The sequence below is a fragment of the Drosophila arizonae genome, chromosome 3, assembly GCF_054131065.1.
Source record: "Drosophila arizonae isolate 15081-1271.41 chromosome 3, UAZ_ARI_1.0, whole genome shotgun sequence".
Lineage (NCBI taxonomy): Eukaryota > Metazoa > Arthropoda > Insecta > Diptera > Drosophilidae > Drosophila > Drosophila arizonae.
The window spans coordinates 22,938,712-22,959,465 of record NC_142923.1 but is presented as its reverse complement, the minus strand read 5'-3'; the positions used below and the strand labels follow the sequence as shown (position 1 = coordinate 22,959,465).

The 20,754-nt window shown below is 40.9% G+C and overlaps 2 protein-coding genes across 5 annotated transcripts; one reads left to right on the top strand and one right to left on the bottom strand.

Annotated features, from left to right (window-relative positions):
• Positions 1 to 2,115: 2,115 nt before the first annotated feature.
• LOC108612081 (uncharacterized) lies at positions 2,116 to 8,272 on the top strand. 2 transcript variants are annotated; one of them, XM_018004976.2, is made up of 3 exons: positions 2,116 to 3,012; positions 6,176 to 6,391; positions 6,454 to 8,272. In XM_018004976.2, the coding sequence occupies exons 1-3, from the start codon at positions 2,876 to 2,878 to the stop codon at positions 7,118 to 7,120; spliced, it is 1,020 nt and encodes a 339-aa protein (XP_017860465.1). In that variant the 5' UTR covers positions 2,116 to 2,875; the 3' UTR covers positions 7,121 to 8,272. The 2 variants fall into 2 exon arrangements, 1 of the variants encoding a protein (XP_017860465.1); XR_016268869.1 differs by lacking the exons at positions 2,116 to 3,012; positions 6,454 to 8,272 and adding exons at positions 3,022 to 4,841; positions 4,950 to 6,044 and having other exon boundaries at positions 6,176 to 6,313.
• On the bottom strand, positions 8,060 to 19,832 carry Tig (Tiggrin). Of its 3 annotated transcripts, XM_018003847.2 has the most exons (6): positions 19,618 to 19,832; positions 18,550 to 18,845; positions 16,485 to 16,756; positions 13,464 to 16,370; positions 9,235 to 12,252; positions 8,060 to 8,453 (listed from the first exon to the last, which is right to left on the bottom strand). In XM_018003847.2, the coding sequence occupies exons 2-6, from the start codon at positions 18,833 to 18,835 to the stop codon at positions 8,397 to 8,399; spliced, it is 6,540 nt and encodes a 2,179-aa protein (XP_017859336.1). In that variant the 5' UTR covers positions 18,836 to 18,845; positions 19,618 to 19,832; the 3' UTR covers positions 8,060 to 8,396. The 3 variants fall into 3 exon arrangements, with proteins under 3 accessions (XP_017859336.1, XP_017859333.1, XP_017859335.1); XM_018003844.2 differs by having other exon boundaries at positions 13,464 to 16,756; XM_018003846.2 differs by having other exon boundaries at positions 13,464 to 16,756; positions 18,550 to 18,841.
• Between the last annotated feature and the right edge of the window lie 922 nt (positions 19,833 to 20,754).

The window sequence follows — 20,754 nt, the reverse complement described above, 5'->3', positions numbered from 1 at the left end:
TACAGTATGTTTTGGATCGCCATCTTGTTGAAAACCCTTTCTCTGTGGGGACACGCACATTTATCAGTGAATTTGGGAAGATGGGTTTGAAGAATATTCATATAATCCTTCCTCTATGTAGAGGATCAACGTTCTACCAAGAGAAGCATCCCCAAACCATAATGCTGCCGCAGCCATGTTTGACGATTTCCTTTACATGATGTCTGTGAATGCGTTCCCCAGGTCTGCACCAGCAATATTGCTTTCCATATGATTGGAAACGGTTAAATTTTAATTCATCTGACCAAAAATCTCGTTTCCAATCATAAATGCTCCAGTTTTTGTGATCCCTTGCAAATTTCAAACGCCTTTTCAAATTTTTTTCGGACAATGCAGATTTGTTTTTTAACGAATGATACATATCCGAAGCCACGAATTTCTCTTCTAGCAGTCCATTTGCTAACATTTTTATTAATTACTAGAGAAACACCCTTTGGTGCTAGCAGCTTGTTTTTCTTAATTTTCAACATCATTAGGCGAGCATCAGAGCCCGAGAACAGTTTTTTGCAACCTTTGACTTGAGTTTTCGGAGTCAAATTTCGGCTGATTCAAAGCTTTTCGGCAATAATAAGCGAAGGAAATCCCTTCCCGGTCAGGCACACACCACTATTTTCAATGTCGACTGAAATTTTCCACATTTTAAAATTATATTTCACCAATTATTTTAAATTTGTTGCGAAAAGAAAATGTGCTTCAAATCGCTTTACAAATAAGAATATTAAAAAGACTAAGATAACGGTAAATCTACATGCTCAATCTACGACTAAGAAGAATACCCAAGGAGCTAAGTTATGGGGAAATCTGGATGATTTCGGCTGAGAAGAGAAGTAGAAGAGCCAAAGTATTGGCAATTATGAAACGTGCAAAATTGAGTTTATGTGGATTTTTTTGGTTTTTTATTTTTCATTAATTGAGTTTAGCTGATTTAGCGTTGCAACTTTTTCTATTTGTGAAGAACAAACTAATAAACAAGTATAAAAAACAAAATCTTAATTTGCTTGTATGGTTTAATTTTTATGCGTGATGAAAGTCAAAGTTGTGAAACATTCACTCATTTTTGCTCGGTACTGTATATATATATTAAATGAAATTTGTATCAAGAAAAAAATTCTTTTCATTGCAAATTATTGAAAATTTCAATCGAATATGAGTCAAAAAATGATTAAATTATGGCTCGTAGAAGACACTTTTATGATTAAAAGATGAGTCGTGGAAGACTCTTTTATGATTAAAAACAAGAGTCATAAGCGACTCATCAAGAAGAGTCGCGGGTAGGGTACCATTTTCTCCCGACAGAACAGTCTTTTATGATCAGAAAATGAGCGCACATATGACTGTTTTCAATCATCGCGCGAGTCTTTTAAGACTAACTTATGCTCTGTTAAACGCAAAAATGCTTGCTGGGTAATATTACGGCAGCAGCGTTTTTACATTTCAGTCTCTGCATTTAACATGCACATGTTAAATGTAAATTTAATGTACATATGTTCAAGCCTTGAATGCGTACCAAATCTTAATGTACTTTGAAATATGTATATGCTAAATGTTCTGTGATGTGTGTGCTAGAAGAATTTAGAAGTAGCTCAAATTTTTATGGTCATGTGAGAAAAAAATGCACCAAATTTTTAAAAGGGGGAAAATGTTAAGTGAAAGAAAACCAAATTTATGAATTTTGTTTTTCAAAAATACATTAACCAAATAAAAGAACGCATAGTTTTTAAATGAATCAAATAAGTCACGCCTAACTAAATGGGTTTTAACATTTATGTTGTGAAACTTTTGCTTTTAACATGACTATCAGCTCTTAAACTGTTCTGCTTAAAGGCCTTGCCCCAAGCTCACTTAACAGCAGAGGATAGACAACATTTTTGAGGCATGCAAAAGAGCCCTGTTAATACTCACCCCCTGCAGCAAAAGCTTAGCATGCTGTTATGTTTGAATGTTAAAATTTACCACTATTACCCCGAAAGCTCCGCCGAAGCTTTAACAGTTGCGCCGTAAAGCTTTCAACTCTGTAAGCTCAACTTTTACTTCGACAGTTAACAGAAGCTTTTGCCACTTGACGCTTCCTTATTGACTTTACCAACTGACAGTTCGAAAGGCAACGGTAAAAGCAACGAATCTCCGGGAACAGCTGATTGTCAAAATGAACAGCCCCCTGCCCGACCCATAACTCGAGGCTGCCAGCCATCAGCTGGAGCTAGAACAGAAAGTTTCGGTTCGATGTTTCAGTTTGCTAGCGAATGGAAACCCGTGGAATCATGCGGTGCGTCACCAAGTGACGTCCACACTTAGTCAAAACAGTTACGCGCGACTCAGTGTGTGAGTGCTTGGGTGTGTGTGTGTGTGTGCGAGTGGATGTGTGTGTGCGCGCGTGTGTGTGACTATTTGTGTATGGAGTAACATTGAAAACGCCTGGGCCAGACTATTGCCAAAAAAAAAAAAAAAAAGAAAAAAGAGAAAGAGAGATATAAGTATAAAGAGCAAACAACGAACAGAGTGAGCCTTGACCTCAAGCAATGCAAGTGCATTACGAATCACAACAACAGCGCAGCAGGCAAAACAAAAGCTAGACAATCGGAAAAGTCAGAAGTGGGCGCAATATGACGCCCCGAGCGAGTCAATTAAGCCACGCGCAACTGTAAAAAAAAAAATGAGAAAGCTTTATTAATAACGCGAAATTAAAGGTGCATCGGAAAACGGGGGCGAGAACGAAAAACCTTTACAGAAAATTGACGACGCAGAAAACGAGGAAAGCAAAAAAAAAAAAAAAAAAAAAACAACTAAAACAACAACAAAACTGTGGCAACAGCAACAGCATCTGCTGCTGTGGAGCATGGGTTCATGCTTTAGCAGCTGTGTTGCCGCCACCGCCACAAACTCCACCGCCACAAATTCCACAGCCTCGTCGTCTTCCTCCTCCGTTAGCTCCACCAACTGCGTGACGGCCGTCGCCAACAGCTGGCTTCTTTGGTAAGCCCCACACGCCCTGCCCCCAACTACTGCCCCTGCCCCTCTCCCCTGGTTTCTACATTCGCTTAGTGCATACAGTTAATTAAAATTGCATTTTGTTTACCTTGTGGCATACATACATACATACACACTCACACACACACGCACATAGAGAGCAGGGCAAATCCAATAAGCGCGCTGCGTGCTGCTGACTTGGCAATCAATAGAAGCTTAAAGGTAGTACAACAGCGCCCCATCGCCCGGCTTGTAATTAGCGCAATTCGTGTGCTCCACTGCTATTAAACGTCACGCTTTATGGCAGGCCAGGCTCTTCGCTTTAAATTGCATCGGCAAACATATTTTGCGGCGCACCAGCACCACCCGCCGCGCTCTGTGACAGGGTCAACAGCCTAAAAGTATGCAACGGCTGAGTGCGTGCTACCACAAAACAATCGCCGGAAGGGGCTTCACTTGCGCCCATACATAAACAACTGAAATGAAAGACGATTCCCATGTGTGACACTCACCTCCTGATACCCTAAGTAAAGTTGTTGTTGACTGACGACAATAGACAGAGCAGAGACTAAATGCTAAATATTAAAAAAAAAAAAAACAACATTTAAATATTCAGAATGAGAGAAATTGTCGTAAAACAAATTAAGAATTTCCGCTAATCTAAACTCCAAGTTCTCTGTTCAATAACAGCTATGTTCTTGATTGAACTGTTTCAAATCAGAATGTTCATTACATAAGTATGTTTCAATTAAAAATGTTTCAAATCTATATATATAAAAGAAAGTTGTGTAAAAGTGAAGACTGCTTATAACTTGATTTGGGCTGAACCAATTTTCATGGTTTTTGATTTGTTGGATTTGTCTCCGCAACGAGTTTAGTATAGGGTCTTAAAAATACTGAAAAAATTTGCCGAATACTTGAAAAACGCGGTTTTTTCCCCAAATGTTCAAATTTTTTTTATACCCAGTAGGCTTGGTAACAGTGACAGTTTTGACAATAGTGTAGAAGTAAATAAACAAATGTAGTCAGTCAGTCTACGGCACAGCCTCAGGCGAACCTGACTATTCATAAAAAAGCACATTTGTTAAAAAAAAAAATTTTGAAAAACAATACGCATACGGACAAAAGCAAAATATCTCGAAAGTTCAGGTAGGTATTGTTGAATTTGTTTTTCTCAGACATTATTTTTGTAAATAATTTATATTTGTATTTCTCGACATTATTTTTGTAAATAATTTTTATTTATATTTCTCGATTTCTCGATATTTTATGTGGTTTTGTGCGATTGTGCATATTCAGTATTACTATTAATGAAAATGCCGCGTCCTAGAAGATCTAATCTTTCCCAGCGGACCCATAATGCAATTAGGCTACGGAATACCGCGAGTCAATTATCTGACGAAGAACGAGAAAGGCGCCGCGTTAGTACCCAGCAAAGAAGGGCCTTAATTCGTGCTTCTCAAAGAGAGGCAGCCCGTGAAACGGCAATAAGAAATGGTTCAAGGATTGATTTGAATCGAGCAGCGTTTCGATATGATTGTACCATTGACTACAGCTTGAATCGTTTAGTTTGCATTGGTCCAATGGACGTTGTTTGCCAGCATTGTGGCGCATTGAAGTTTGCTGGTGAAACGCCCGGTTTGTGCTGCCTTAGTGGTAAAGTGACATTGCCATTAGTGGTCTCGCCACCAGAGCCATTGCGTTCCCTGCTTTATGGCGAAACACTAGAATCACGACATTTTCTAGCGAACACTCAAAAATACAATGCCTGTTTCCAAATGACTTCATTTGGGGCGGAAATTATTGAAGAACACGGATATAATCCGACATTTAAGGTAATTTACGTTAAAAATTTTATTTTCTTATTTGGGATAATGTAGTTGGTTAGATTTCTGTAAAAAGTGTTTGTAAATCTAACTATAACTATGGCTTTGAATGTAAAGATTCAAGGCCAGATTTGCCATCGCATTGGATCATTGCAACCTATTGAAGATGAACAGCACAAATTCTTGCAAATATACTTCATGGGCAATATGGAAGAGCAACTTGATCGGCGCCAAGAAATCAACACTGCGATGAAAAGAGCAATTCTCCAAGATTTGCAGCAAATGCTTCATGAACATCATGCATTGGTCAAGTTGTTCAAGACCGCTTTAGAGCGCATGCCAAGAGATGACTATAAAATAGTAATCAGAGCAGAAAAAAGACCAGCTGGAACACATGAACGCACATTTAATGCTCCAACAATCGATGAAGTGGCAATCCTGATTGTTGGTGAAAGCTTGGCATGCTCACGTGTTGGCAAACCATCCGCATTATTTGTTCTTGCACCTGACCAAAAAACGAAGAATGTCGTTTACCACAAGGGGCTTGAATGAAAATCTGATTAATAAATTAATTAGAGTGTATCCCAACCTGAACAACATACCTTTTAATCATTTTTTACCTAGAAATAAGGGTAGGGCAATGCAACGCTTGCTGGGACTGCTAGTATTCTAAATGAATTAAGAATCGCCCCTCACAATATTTTAAATAACAAGTCTTTAAACGGTTTTAAATATGTCTCAGATTAAAATATCTAACAGACTTTAGAATTAGAATCACGCCTTATCTAAAGTCCAAACTTTCCTTTTAATATCTGCAATGAAACATTGTCCCAATATTTCACATACACACATTTCTAAACTAACGAAATTTTCTTCAATAAACTAAAATATTCCTGTCCTCTGAATTTCAAACAGTCCTTTTAATATCTTCCATGTCTATGATCCAAAACAATCTCAAATAAAATATTTTCAAATGAACTTTTTTTCGAATATTCTGAATAAAAGACAGGATCTTCCTAAAATAATATTGGCTATAATATTAAATTAAATTTTTGAGAATATTACTAAATCATATTCCTATAATATGAAATTCAATTATTGGGAATATTATTGCTTTTGATTTATATTAAACCAAGTTCACATGCATATATTTATTTAATAAACTTAATAAACTAAATTTAGTTACCAAAAACTTGCCAACTTTTTACAAAAGTAAAGTCAACTATTTCTCCTCATCTGCACTTCAATATCTACCATGTCACATGCTGCCTGATGAATTCATAGTACCCAACATCATGACAGCTATAGAGTAAAGCTAACAGATTGCATTGCTCTCTTTGCAGGCGTCGTCCCCGGACGAGAGCTCGAGCAGCAGCAGCCGCAGCAGCAGCTGGCACAGATGAACCGGAAGCAGAGCTGCTGTCGGCCGCCAGTGAACGATGCCAGCGACGTGGCCTTGTCTATCGCATATTAAAGTTCAAGAGGAAACAGCAATGTCCACAATTTCTGGACCGATATTGGGAACAGCAGCCCAGCTATGCGAAGCTGCAGAACGACAGGTGAGAGAGCGTCGAGGTAATCAACGGCTCGAATCAGTTGAATAAATATTGACTGCTTGCAGTGCCCTGACGGACATACAGCTACAGAATCTGGATGTGCACAAGCTGCTCAATGCCACGACGACGTCCAGCAAGGAGACGGACCTGCAGAACTATACGCACATGGCCAGCTCAAGGGCCAGCTCCTCTCTGGATCTGGAGTGGGAGCATGAATACTCGCAGCTGCGCCAGTATCAGCAGCGACAGCACAAGGAGCAGCAGCCGCAGCAGGATACACCGCCCCGCGGCGCCTCCCAGCCGTGCTACTCATCTCTGGACCAACTGACGACGGCTGCATCGCTGGCCGCCAGTCACGGACGCCATGCGGCAGCGCGTCAAGCACGACTGAGCGGCCAGCGCTATGGCGGCTCCTTTACGCGCACCTCCTGCTGCTCGTCGACGCAGAACTCCTGGTCGCACATATCCACGCCCGAGTCGCTCGAGTGGGACATCGATGCCGAGCAGGAGCAGCAGCGCCAGTTGCGCCAAGAGGATGACAACTTGGATGAGGAGACACTTAAACTACTCCATCAAATCGAACAGCTCAAACATCATGTGCTTCAAGAGACTGGCGATGGCTTAAGCGTCGGCATGGGCGTGGCCGTGGAGGAGCTCAGCGAAGGATTGCAATTTCGATCATCGCATTTCGGTGTGGCGAACGGCTCAGAGCTGGAGATCCATATTAGTTGATCTGTGGCACTCTGTATATATATATAGACATGTATAAATAATGTACAAGAGACCTACAAAGGACCTGTAAGGAATGGACTAAACGAAATAATAGAGACGTGCTTCAAAAAAGCTCCAATAGATGTTTTAATAGAAGATATGTATTTAATGCCTAAGTTTGAAACACATCCCATAAGGAAGAAACATTTATGAAAAAATTAAAAATACTTCGGACTGCCGAAGATACTCTTGCAGATGGAAGAGATAACTAGAAGAGATATTTATTAATTACAAGATAAAGTAAAGTTAATTTTGGTTACCTAAATTATGTTTCATTGAAAGCTGTAATAGAATGTAAATTAATCAGGTTATGAATAATTATGAGCTCTGTTTTAAGCAGGCAGTAGATGACTATCAAGGCATATGTATATAAACTTGATGAACATCTAATATCATACGATCTGCAAGTGTACATTGACTAAAATTAGATCCAATTCTATTCCAAAATGAAACTATGAACTTTGGATACGATATCACGGAAACTCCAAACTAAATTATTGCGCAATTTAAGTGCCTCGCAAACTACACACATACTCACACACACTCACACTTTCTTTTAGCTCTGGTGCTACCAAGTAGCCCCATAGACACACTAGAACTATCCTATGAATTAGACACCTGGATAACTTATTATATGGCAATTACAATATAAAGCAAGTGCTACATACTAATTCTGTTAAATATATTTGCTAAATGATTTTTATGCGGATTCAGCGAACAAAAAGAGATGCACCCACTTGAACAAGAGAACTTACAGAACTTATATAGCAGTTAAATATATTATATAATTAAATATGTATATGCTCCATTTCGTTATGTTTGAGAGATTTATGCTTAATGCAGTTGATTATAAAGATGAATATGAATATGAATATTGAATGCACACACAAATGCAAAGAATTAATAATTATATTTTCAAAGTTTATTAGGGAAAATGCAAACAAAATACAAAGGTACGTCCTTATAGAGCGAGTATTACACATGTATCTATATGTATATGTATATTTAGTAGTAGTTGTTGTTGCGGTTCAACTGCGACCGACAAAAAATTTTTTCCTTTTAAGACTAAACCTAAACTGATTAAAGAAACGTTTGTAGAAAACAATTTATTCACATTTGTGATTCGTGTTTATTTTCACTTTTTTTTCTGGTCCTTTACTTTTATTGCATTTTTTGGCTCGTTTTCGTTTCGTTGCACTTAAGTCTTTATGGCAGTTCGTGTTGTGTCTCTCGAGGTCTAACCGAAGATTCCGGTTATCTTATTCTTGAAATTTTCGAATGTACTGGGCTTCGGCTGCAATTGAAAATGAGAGATCTATGTGTAAGTATATGTGGTATATTTGGATAGAAAGCATAGCTTTAAGAGTTAATTCTAATTGGAATGATCTGTTATAAATTTATAAATAGATCTATATCCGAAATGAGACCCATTTATGCAGGGGTTTCGTAGAGTTTTCTACTTCAAAGTGGTTTAAATTGTTTCATTTGAAATATAACTAAACTCTTATTTATTCCGCAAACCTATATCTTTTATAGTCTACCCAAGCTGATCTATTATATTTGAAGTAACTAAAATTTGTCCATGCCAGGATTTACATTATATTTGTAGAACAATTTGTATCACATATCTACAAATTTTATAATAGAAATTCAGACCTTATCAACACTTTATGGCAATCTTCTTAGAAAACGGCAATCATATCAACATATCTGCTTATATAACCTATATAACTTCCTATATATTTTATAAGAGCATACGTATCCTTCTAATATCTTATTCTACTCCAAATTTGTGTGCCCTAAAGAGCAGAAAAATGCAATATCCTTAAGACTTATATATCAATCGACATATCAATTTCTATCAGTCCTACATTCAATATAATTTAGTCGAATATCCCGACCACGTAAAATATATGAGAAAAATCTACATTTGATATTCGAAGTGATTAAATCAATAGTCCTAAATATATTCTTATATATCCTATTAACGATTTTCTACTATAGTTATCTAAGGAGCTGAAAATATCGCTTGTTCCTCAATATTTCTATATCCATTTCAACTTTATATAACTTACCGTTGTCTCAGTTGGCTGCGCCTGTTGCAGCTGGCCATAATTGGAGCCATAGCTATGGCCATAGGCCTTGCCTGTTAGGTCCTCGACCTGCCGTTGTCCCAAATCGTCTTTGTCGTCCAGCAATTGTTGCTGCGTTTGGCCAGCATCGCTGCCTAGTTGGTAGTTGGAGTTCCAGGCCAGTTCCTGCTCCTGCTGCTGTTGTCCACCATCGACTTGGCCATCATTCCAGCCCAAGTCCTCTTGCTGCTGCTGGCCCAAGTCCTCGATCTGAACCTGCTGCTGTGAGATGGGCTCATCGCCTGCGGCACGACTCCACTTGCCTAACGAGGCGCTGGCCGAGGCCGATGAACCATCGGCTCCGCCAGTGGCCGAAGCCGCAACGCTGCCCACGGGCACATTGAACGTGTAGTCCGTGCGACGATAATCGTAGCCTATATTGGCGTTAGAAGGAACCTGGCGATGATAGGGCAACGGTGGTGGTGTCGACACAATGGGCAGTGGTCTTGGCGCCTTAGTTTCACCCTCCAGTCCGGGCTCATCGTCTTCATTGTATGCCTCCTCGTAGATGTGAGGCGGCTGGTCGCCGCGATCCTTGGAGAAAATGGGTTTCTGGACGGCGGTGGCATTGGTGGTGCCCGAATCGATGATATAGCCCGCATTGCCACCAGGCAGACTGATCAATCCCTGACTTAGCAGATACAGCGTACGACGCCAGATACTGAGATCCTGGCCATACTTCTTGTACTTTGTCTGCAGCTTCTGCAAACGCCAGTGCTGCTTGGATTCCCAGTTCTGTACCTCGGACTCGGGCAGCAGTTTGCGATGATTCAAGTAGGTCAGATACTGGAGCTCCTCCTCGCGGAACTGCTGCAGTTCGATGAGTGAGATGCCATAGTAACGGGCCACAGCCATGATGCGCTCGAATTCCTTGAGCTGCCACTCCTTGACCTCACGTCTCGTTTCCTCGCTCTGGCGCTGCCAGTCGCGCAGCTGACGCAGCGTCATGTTCTGGGTGCCAATGAAGCCGTAGAGACGATCGCGCTCCTTCTGCTGCCAGGGTGCGAGCACAATGAGGTTACGTTGCTCAAGCAGATGCTCCTTGGCCATGTTGCCAACGTATATGCTCTGGATGGGCGCCAGTTGCTCAAGGCCCACGCCATAGAGACGGGCGAGTTCCTGCTGATAGTTGGTGTCCGAAGCGAGCAGCTGCAATAGCTCTCCGTCGGTGATAATGACGCTGGAGCCAATCTGACGTAAGCGCTGACGCTCCTGCTCCTTCCAGTCATTGCCCACGACCGTGGAATCGACAATTAGACCCATGTCCGCCAAACGCTGCAGTTTCTCGTGTATGAAGATGCGCAGCTCCTCAACGGTCACACGATACTGTGGCGCCAATATGGCCACATCGCGCAACAACAGCTGCTCCAGTGCATTGCGATTGATGGGATGACGGACAACGGTCTGGTAGATGCGTTCCAGTTCCTTTGTTTGCCAGGACAGGCCATAGCCTCGCTCAATCTTACGCAAGTCCAAGAGACGCTTCAACTCATTCTTATACCACAGCTTTAGCTCCTCGATGGTGATCTGATACTGACGCACTACGTCCAGCAAATGTTTCTGGTCATTAAGCAGCTTCAGTTGCAGCTCCTCAATGGTCCACTTCTGGCGACGGCGCAGCTGTTGATTGATCAAATCCTGTATATGCTGCTGCTCCTTCAGCTGCCACTCCTCGACGGTGACGGTGCCCGTGATGAGTCCTTCATCGGCCAACTGACGGGCCGATTCCTCCAGCCACAAGTGAATCTCCTCGACTGTGATGTGATATTGCTGTGCCAGTCGCTCAAAGTTTGGCTTGTTGCGCACCAAATACATTCTGAACTCCTGCCACGTCATCGGCTTCAGATGCGCTTCACTGCGAAGACGTGCGGTCACGTATTCCTTCCAGGGCTGCGAATTGGCCGACTGATCCGTTATGCTGATGATCTCTTCGTAGCGAAAATTATCTTGCGGCTTCTCAATGACACCAATCAGGGAAAGGCGTGCCGTTTCCTTCTGCACCCACTGTTCCACCTGCTCCACGGTCAGATGATAGTCATTGGCAATGCCGTTCAGACGTGACTTATCACGCTTCAGGAAATCCATGAACTCCTGATAGGTGGCCGAGTCCTGCTGTTGCTTGAGCCAATTGTTGAAGCCGTTGCTGATCTGCTTCTGCCATTGGGTTTGCTTTTCGAATTGCACCAGTCCCGAGTCCTGCAGACGACGCAGCTCGTCGTGCAGCCAATTGTCGACCTGCTCAATGCTCACGTGATTCGTTTGCGACAAGCTCTCCAGATGGGCACGATCCTTGCTTAGCTCACGCTCCACATCCTCATAGTTCATATCCTGCTGGTGCTTCAACAGCAACTCAATGAGACGCTCCTGCTCTTCAATCTGCCATTTGGCCAACTTCTCCACCTTGGCATTGCCCGTGGTCTTCAGGTTGATCAGTTGCTGGCGCAACCATTGCTCGATTTCCTCCACATTTACCGAATACTGATGGCCCAACTGGCGCAGACGTTCACGTTCCTTCTGCAGCTCCATCTCGAATTCCACATAGCTGATGTGTGTCTGCTCTTTGAGCAGATTCTGCAGCCGCTCCAGCTCTGACACTTGCCAAGCGCTGAGCGATCTCAGCGATGTCTCTGTGTTTCCTCTCAAACGCTTCAGCTCCGATATCATCCATTCCTCAATCTGTTCCACATTCACCCGATACTGATCAGCCAGCTGGTTGAGATGCGCACGATCCTCTCTCAGCTTTTGCTCAAACTCGGCTGTGGACAGTCCATTCTTATATTCGGCAATCAGCGTCTTGATATAATCTCGCTCAACCAATTGCCAATTCTGCAGCTTCTCAATTTCAAATTGGCCCTTCTTCTGCAGATCGTCAAGGACCTGCTGGATATATCTCTCGATTTCAACAACACTCACATGATGCTGCTCAGCGAGGCTGAGTAGAAAATTACGATCGTTCTGCACCTATAATGGGGTTAAAAGATTGTTATGAGAGATGAGATCAGTAGATCGTTTAAATGCTATAAATATATTTATATATATTAAACCTCTCTTAAATCAGAAGCTTTTTATAAATAAATTCTGAGCTATTATCAAATTTAAGGATATCACATTTTATGAGTTTCCCAAAATATTTTCGTTCTTGATTTAAAAATAGCTTGGCAATAAAATTTGTTTACGTTTGGAATTTTAGGCATTTTTAGTTTGATATTTTTGGAAAATTTTTACTATAATAGACCATTCAATTTTAGGTTTTTTTTTTTTATTTAATTTAAAAATAGCAGCACAAATATTATTCTCTCTCTCTCTCTTCGACTGAGTCATAAAAAAATTATAAATTTCAGTTTGATAAGTGTGTAAGTAATTTAAATTGAATTAGCTATGAGACAGATCGAATTAAATTTCAATTAACATTATATATGAAATAAGAGATTTAAATTTATTAGACCATGTGTACCAAAAGCACAAAACAGAAATTAAAGAAATTAAATTATAATTTCTATTTAATTTATAAAAAAAAAAAAGAGTATTTTTGGTTTAATAAGTATAGCTTAACAAAATTTACAAAAAAAAAATTTAAAAAAAAAAACATTTTAGGTTTAAATTGAATTAATTAGTAGACGATTTCACAAAAATTCAATTTTTCCAAAAAAGAGTTTGGGACTAAATAAAATAAAATCAATAAAGCTTAAACTATTTGTACTAGAAGGAAAAATAATAAAAAAAAAAAAAAGTTATACTAAATAAAAAAATTATCCAACAAAAAATTATCGAACAAATAAATAAAACCAAAAAAATAATAATACAGTTGTGATAAATTGTTAAAGAATTGTTAAATTTTGTTAAATTGTTAAAGAATATGAAATATAAATAAGAAAATATACTATTCTAATTCAAAAACCTACAATCTTTTCCAAAAAAAAAAGAAAACAAAAAAAGTCAGATTGATAAGCAGTAAATCAATTAAAATTAAATAAACTCGTCAAATTTCCATATGTAAAAGTTATTTTAAAAAAATAGTAAAAAATAATTCTACGTGCTTCTAAACTAATATTAAAATATAAACATATTTAAAGTCATAGCACGAAGACCTTATTTAACTAGAACTAAAATTCGATACTATTATCATTTATAAATACACATAATTAAAATGTAATTAAATAACGTCTACTCACCTTGGCTGCAAACTGTTCCATGGTTATGTTGGACTGGGACTGGAGCAGCGAAAGAATGCGCTGGTGTTCGGCCTGCTGCCAGGCCGTCATCTGCTCAATGTTGAGCTTGCCCTGCTGCTTCAGCCGCTCGATCTCGGATTGCACCCAACGCTCGATCTCCTCGACGGAGGTGTGGTACTGGAAGGCCATCGTTTGCATGTGCTCCCGATCGTTGGCAAGCTCCGCTTGCAGTTCCTCGGCGCTCCATTGCTTGTTCTGCTTGAGCAGTGCCTCGAGGCGCTCACGTTCGGCCAGCTGCCACGAGGTGAGGTTATCGATTTGCAGCTTGCCCTCGTCACGCATGCGTGCCAGCTCCTGCTTCATCCAGTTCTCGATCTCCTCCACCTGCACGCTGTACTGAGTGGCCAGTTTCTCTAGCAGCTCGCGATCCTGACGTAAGCGGGCCTCCAGCTGCTCGGTGGACTTGTATTGCTGCTGGGCCAGATTCTTCAAATGTAGACGCTCCACCTCCTGCCAATTGGTTAGCTTCTCGCTGGGCTTGAGCAGGCCCATGCCGATGAAACGCTGCTCCTCCTTCTTCACAAACTGTTCGATTTCCTCGATCTGCACGTTGTGCTGCATGGCCAGATTCTGCAGACGTGCCCGATCCTCGAGCAGCCACTTATGGAACTCCTCCACCGTGTAGTCGCGCTCCTGCACCATGTTCGTCAGATTGCCGCGCCATTCCAGCTGCCAGTTCTTCAGGCGCTGCATCTCGATGAGGCCTTCGTTTTGGAGTTTCTGGATTTGCTGCTTGATCCACTGCTCGATCTCCTCGACGCGCACCTGGTTCTGTTGGGCCAGGCTGTACAAATGGGTCTGATCCTTGCCAATCTTCATCTCCAGCTCCTCAATGGACAAGTTGTTCTTGTTGATCAGATCCAGCAGGCGCTGGCGCTCAATCTTCTGCCAGTTGTTCAGCTGCGTCTCCATGTGCAGCTGTCCCTCGCGCTGCAGACGCTCGCCCTCGGACTGAATCCATTGCTCAATCTCGGAGACCTTTACATTGTAGGTCTTTGACAAATCGTTCAAACGGGCACGATCAGCCAATAGCTTGCGCTCAAATTCATCAATAGAATATTTGTTTTGCTGCACGAGCTTGGCGATTTGCTGGCGCTCGGCCAGCTGCCAGTCCTTCAAGGCCTCGGCCTTGATCAGACCCTCGGCTTGAAGGCGCAACAGCTCCTTCTTCAGCCAATCCTGAATATCCTCGACGCGCACCTGATACGTGTTGGCCAACTCAAAGAAGTGCGCCTGATCGCTCTTGATCTTCGCCTCCAGCTGCTCCACAGTCAGCGAGTTGTGCTGCACCAGAGCCTGAAGTCGTTCGCGTTCGCGTTGCTGCCACGACGCCAATTGCTCCTCCACCTCCTTGAGCAGGCCCTCCGACTGGAATTTCTTCAGCTCGCTCTTGATCCACGATTCAATCTCTTCCACGCGCACCTTGTAGGTGCGTGCGAATTGCTCCAAGCGTGCACGATCATTAATGATCGAGTTCTGGAACTCCTCGATCGTCAACTGATTCTGGCCAATAATATTGCGCAGCTGCGCACTGACGCCGCTCTGCCAATCCTTGATGTGGCTCTCCAGCTGCTGCTGGCCAGCCAATTGCAGGCGCTGCAGCTCCTCGCGTTGCCACTTCTCCAGCTCATCGACACCCACACGATATTTGGCCGCCAAATTCTGCACATAGCTTCTGTCTTGGGCCATTTGCTGGCGCAGCTCGCTCAGGCTGCCACGATGCTGTTTCAGCATGGACTCCAGACGAGCGCGCTCCGAACTCTGCCAGGCACTCAGTCGGGTCACCTGCTCGTTCTGCTCCTTGATGAGATCACCAATGCGTGCGACCTCGCCGCGCAGCCACTGCGTCTGACTTTGCATGTCGCCCTGATACTTGATGGAGAGATCCTTCAGCCGCTGCTGGTCGCTGAGTATGGAGCTCTGCAGTTTGGCAATTGTCGCGTTGTGCTGGCGAATGAGCTCATTGAGGCGCTGCTGCTCCTGAGCATTGTCCTCAATCAGTGAGCTGGACTCGTGTATGGAGATTTGGTTCGGTATTTGGGGCACTTGAGGGCTGAGCGAGTCGTTGACCTTATTGAAGTAGACATGGAGGCGCTGCAGCTCCTGCCGCTGCCATTGCAGCAGCTGCTCCAGCGAGACGCCATTGCTCTGCGCCAGCTGACGCAGCTTGGCGCTGTTCTCCATTTGCCAGCGATCAAAGTCTTGGGCTGTGAAACTATTCTGATGTATTAGCCAATCGAGGCGACCCCGCTCCCGTTGCTGCCAGGCCGTGGCATCCTGCACCTGTGCCTGATACTGCGCCAACAGCGCCTGATAACGCGACAGCTCACGACGATGGAATTCCAGTAGAACGGGCAAGGTGGTATGATAGCGATGCGCCACCGCCAGTAGACGATCCTCATGCTGATGCTGCCAGTCCTCAAGGCGCTGCGGCGTCGTCAGATACCAGAAGAAGTGCTCGCGCTCTTCGCGTTTCCACTGCTCGTCGCGCGGCACCGATGATTGACCGAAGGGCCGATTATTATCGTACACCAGCTGACCGTTCTCCCAACGTTGATGAGCCTCGGAGCCATCCACCGAGCTGGTGCCATCGGGATGCGTTGTGATGGTCTTATTGAAACGCCTCACCGTCACCGTTGATCTCGAGCCGGGTGAGCTGGGCTGGCCAAAAGATGGCATTGCCGTTATTTGGCTATAGGTCGGCAGAGGTCGACTATTATCGATGCTAACCACCGATCTGTAATCCACCACAGTCGGCTCCATTCGCTGTCCAATCCAGTCCTGCAACGACGATGACTGGCGACTCAATGTTGTGGCTCTGCTAGAGGGCAGGGAAGTGATCGGATTCTGTGGGTAATAACCATGAGTCAGCTGAGCATTTGCATTGCCGGCATAGCTGTTCGATATCTTGGTGGCCTCTGTGCAATTGCGATGCACCAAATAGGTCTTGCCGTCTATTACCTTCACCTCGGCCGGATATTCATAGTTTTTCACCTCATCGAAGCCACTCAAATCGACGGCCTTGAATGGACTCAGCTCCACAATTTGCTGTGTGCTGCCAGTCGCATAATTCTCCAACACCTCCGCTGCCTTGCTATCGAAAAATGCCGGCTGCACAATGTTGTTATAGCTGAGCAGTCCCTGGTGCATGTCATTCACCAGCTTCTGACTGATCTGCAAGCAGAGAGCATCCAATTCGCTGGCGCTTTTCCCACTCAGCTGCTGTATACTAGCTAGAAGAAGAAGAAGAAGAAGAAACGAAGATATTTAGTAGAAGTTTATAAATATTGCAAATAATTATACAATTTTCTCTTTTCACAAACTCTCATGTACTTATCGCCCTTCGCTGCGATCCTCATAAAAACAATTTGTTTTTCTCACTCTTACTTCAAGTCGAATTAGTATAGGGTCAGTTCGACTTTACGATTACGTCTTCTGATAGAGAATTGTACCAGATTAAGGCATCATATGGTGTCACGGCCAATGATGATGTCATTTTTTATTTCAGACTCGAATATAAAAATAATCTTGCAAATAAAAAAAATGTTGTCAGTTGACTATGCAGCAATTAATTAGGCCTTTCTCTTAGCTTTGCTACCTCTATCACTAAGTAGACCGATGAAGGTATTATTTTGACTACAATTTGAATTGGGCGCAGTGAACAAACTAAGTGAACTCTAGCTGAACCTTTCCCTATTATCAGTGTTTCACAATTATATGTACATATATACACATTTAGATTAGAGTAATCACGCCTTGTTTTATGGTGTCCGGTAATAAAAGTAAATCAATTTAAATTTAGGTAATTTATATTCTCTGTCTCAATGAACTTCTAACACATATTGAATAATTCAAGGAATATATATATATATATATATATATATATATATATATATATATATATATATATATATATATATATATATAATGAAATGAAAACGTTATTTCCGATGACTATTTAAATCTTTTAGATTTAAAAATTCTATAATATTCATGTTAAAATTAATTTAAGAATATTTACAATTGCATCTGTATTCATTTAACCTAATTTAAGTGATTAAAAATAATCTGATAACAGAATTCAAATATGTTTTGAAGAATATTGCAGTGAGACGACACTTGCCACGCCCCATATATATATAAATTATAATAATTTGTAAATAAGCTTATAATTTTACATAATATATACATTTGAGCGGTTTTTTAAGAATTTTAACTCTAAATTACGAGTATATATAATTTGATTGCGCTAGCCCTAAAATTGTGAATAACCCTATTTGTCGCACCCCTCTAAGGGCATATATGAAATTGTTTATTATATATCTCTTGTCTTGGATTATTGAGACGAGTATATATTAAAAATTATAGCAGTATCTTTAAGCTTCTAGTTTTCAATTTCAATTTATTTCACTCCTTGTTATATCGTATAAATTTTCCAGATTCTATACAATTACTAGTTATATAAATTCTTAATTTGCCACGAACTTAAGGGAAAACCTGGATAATCATTATACTTCAGAGGCCAAGGGCGATAACGAATATATGTCTAGTTTACATAGCGGCGAAAAACATTACGGACAGACGGACGGGCGAATGGAGAGGTATTTGTAAAGATTCGTCGATTATAAAGAGCTAATGTACCCTTTCACTCCCAAGACTTCCTGACGAGTTTAATTAAATGTATATGAGTACTTTACAGTGAGCAGAAAAATCTACATTTGACAATTCTAAGTAAATAAACAAAAATTTGAGAACTCTTGAAAAGTTTATCAGAATATCATATCATCGATTTAAATTCGCCGAAAATAAGGATATAGTATATACTTATTAAGAAGCTTCTCAGAATATCAAACCTTTTTTTAAACTTATCAGAAAATTAAAATATTTTTATCTACATAAATGACAAATTACGATAGATATCTTAAATTTAAACTAACTGGCAACGGTCTGAGAATCTAGCGGAACTAAAGTGTCTATAGAAGCCGATCTGCCAAGTGGAACCAAACATAGTTATCATGGTACTCACCACTCCAAGGCAGTGAATGCCCCATAATGTTGCGGCTGCCCGTGGACATGGCATTGTATTCCTGGGTCAGTCGATTGGCAAACTCGCGCACCTCATTCAGATGATTGTAGGCCCAGCTGTTTAGCTGCGCTTGACCCTGTATCAATGCCTGCGATTGGCCAACGCCGCCGCTGCCGCCGCTGCCAAATGATGAAGAGGAGCTGCTACTATAGCTCGATCTGAAGCTGTTGTAGCCCTGGCAGCCGGCCAGAGCCAAGAGCAACGCGCACACGCCCAGAGCTCGCATTCTGGGCTAACTAGAGCAAAGTTCAGAGAGAAAAACAAGAACTGTGTCATTCATGATTGATAAATGGGTTACAAATAATAACAGGAATTTTACATATATTACAATAAGTAGCTTCAAAAGAAAATTAACAGAATTAAAAAATAAAAAAAATTTTTTTTTTGGCTGATAACATCATGGGCGCACGAATCTAGTTCAGTCAGGGATTATCAAGCTAGTGAGGATCACAAAAGGTTAGCCAGCCGATAATGTTTTTTTTTTTTTTTTTTTTTTTTTTTTTTTTTTTTTGTCTTGTTTCGTCGAAGCAATTCGCTGTTGTCTTTTGACTGTTTCAGATTGTTTAATGAATTTCATTTTTTTATATATTATTATTGTATCAGGTTGGAAAGCATCTTCCATCCGGTCTTGGGTTGATAAGTCTTTAATGTGTACGTGGTAATTTTTTTTTTCTTATTTTATGAAAGAATTCATTTCAATTAAAAATTCATAGCATAGAATTTACACAATATTGATTTATATATGCTCGATTTATTCTGGGGCCATAAATCAACAGATTTTCCGATGCATAAACAATGCTCCATTTGTGTCACATATGGTTATATGTCTATTACGAGCAATCATTTTATTTCTGGAACAATTTATTTTGGGGGCTAACGCTGGTAATGCAGCCAGCGTGCAGGCGGTGGCTATTTTTGGATGCACTAATATACATATATATATATATATACTATATATATTAATAATACTGCAATCTGAATATATTCATCTATATATATTGTACTCACTCTCACTTAGAATTCACACTGCGAGCGCTCGAATTGAGCTCTATATTGTTTTAATGAACAAATCAGATTAGAATAGACAGGATCCGCACATGAGACACTATTGATTCACTTTCACTATAATCCGCTTGTACCGTTAGTTATTCCACCGATCTCGTAGACGAAAAGGTTGCGCTGCGTTGCGCTGCCGAACAGCAACTGACAGCCGAGCGCATTGTGTAAAGCTTTTATTTGAAAATTTTTGAGTTAGATGAAGAGCGAGGAAGCGAGAGACACGGACAAAGAGAGAGAGAGAGAGAGAGAGAGAGAGAGAGAGAGTGGGGATGCTCTGAAAGAGCTGTCAGACTGTTATCAATTGAATGACTTTTGTATATTCGTAAAAAATCAAAATAAAAAACAAATCAAAACATATGAAAATGTACTAAATATAAAACTCAGATCATTTTGAACGTCATAGTTCAAAGACAGAAACCTGTATTGGGCACTTCTAATGAGCTCATTTATGAGTCACAAGCCGGTAGCTCAGTGTGATTTGATTTTGTTTACACCCAATGACAATAGATCGAAAATAAAATTAAATTTACTTGCAAATGCATATGATGAATGATCTCATATAAGCTCCTGGGTTGCTCAGAGAACATTTGTTACACGACAGCGACATAATACTGAATGCTCTACGTGATGGATGTCAAGGGAGGCGCGTCGTTTGAGTGGGTGTCTCAAGTGTTGCGGTGTTTAAAAGTGATTCAAAACAATTAAGAAGAAAATAGATGCTTGCTTATATATATACATATATATGCAAATGAAAAGATTTTTAGTGACCTTGTAAAAGTTGAACAAAAAGTTTGTCATTTCAATTGAACTGTCTAAAACAAAAAAGAAATAAAAAACCGCAAGGAAAGAACCATTCAAAAAACCATTAGGTGTAAACATAACATCCTAGTTGATATGGATATTTAATTTCAAAATTCTACAAAAGCTCTTCATAAATATACATAAATATTTTTAAGTGACCTTGCAAAAGTTTAACAAAAACTTTGTCATTTGAATCTTTGTCAATTGAATTGGTTTGAAAAATAAAACCGCAAGGGAAAACCCATTTAGGTATAAATTTCATATCCTCTTTGATATTGATATTTC

Bases quoted from the DNA above. Each gene is read 5' to 3' on its own strand.
- LOC108612081 (XM_018004976.2), top strand. From the start codon at position 2,876: ATGGGTTCATGCTTTAGCAGCTGTGTTGCCGCCACCGCCACAAACTCC. The intron at 3,013-6,175 runs GTAAGCCCCACA...CTCTCTTTGCAG, and splicing joins GCCAACAGCTGGCTTCTTTG to GCGTCGTCCCCGGACGAGAG. The intron at 6,392-6,453 runs GTGAGAGAGCGT...GACTGCTTGCAG, and splicing joins GCGAAGCTGCAGAACGACAG to TGCCCTGACGGACATACAGC.
- Tig (XM_018003844.2), bottom strand. From the start codon at position 18,835: ATGCGAGCTCTGGGCGTGTGCGCGTTGCTCTTGGCTCTGGCCGGCTGC. The intron at 12,253-13,463 runs GTGAGTAGACGT...ACCCCATTATAG, and splicing joins TGGAACAGTTTGCAGCCAAG to GTGCAGAACGATCGTAATTT. The intron at 8,454-9,234 runs GTAAGTTATATA...TTTCAATTGCAG, and splicing joins CGCAGCCAACTGAGACAACG to CCGAAGCCCAGTACATTCGA.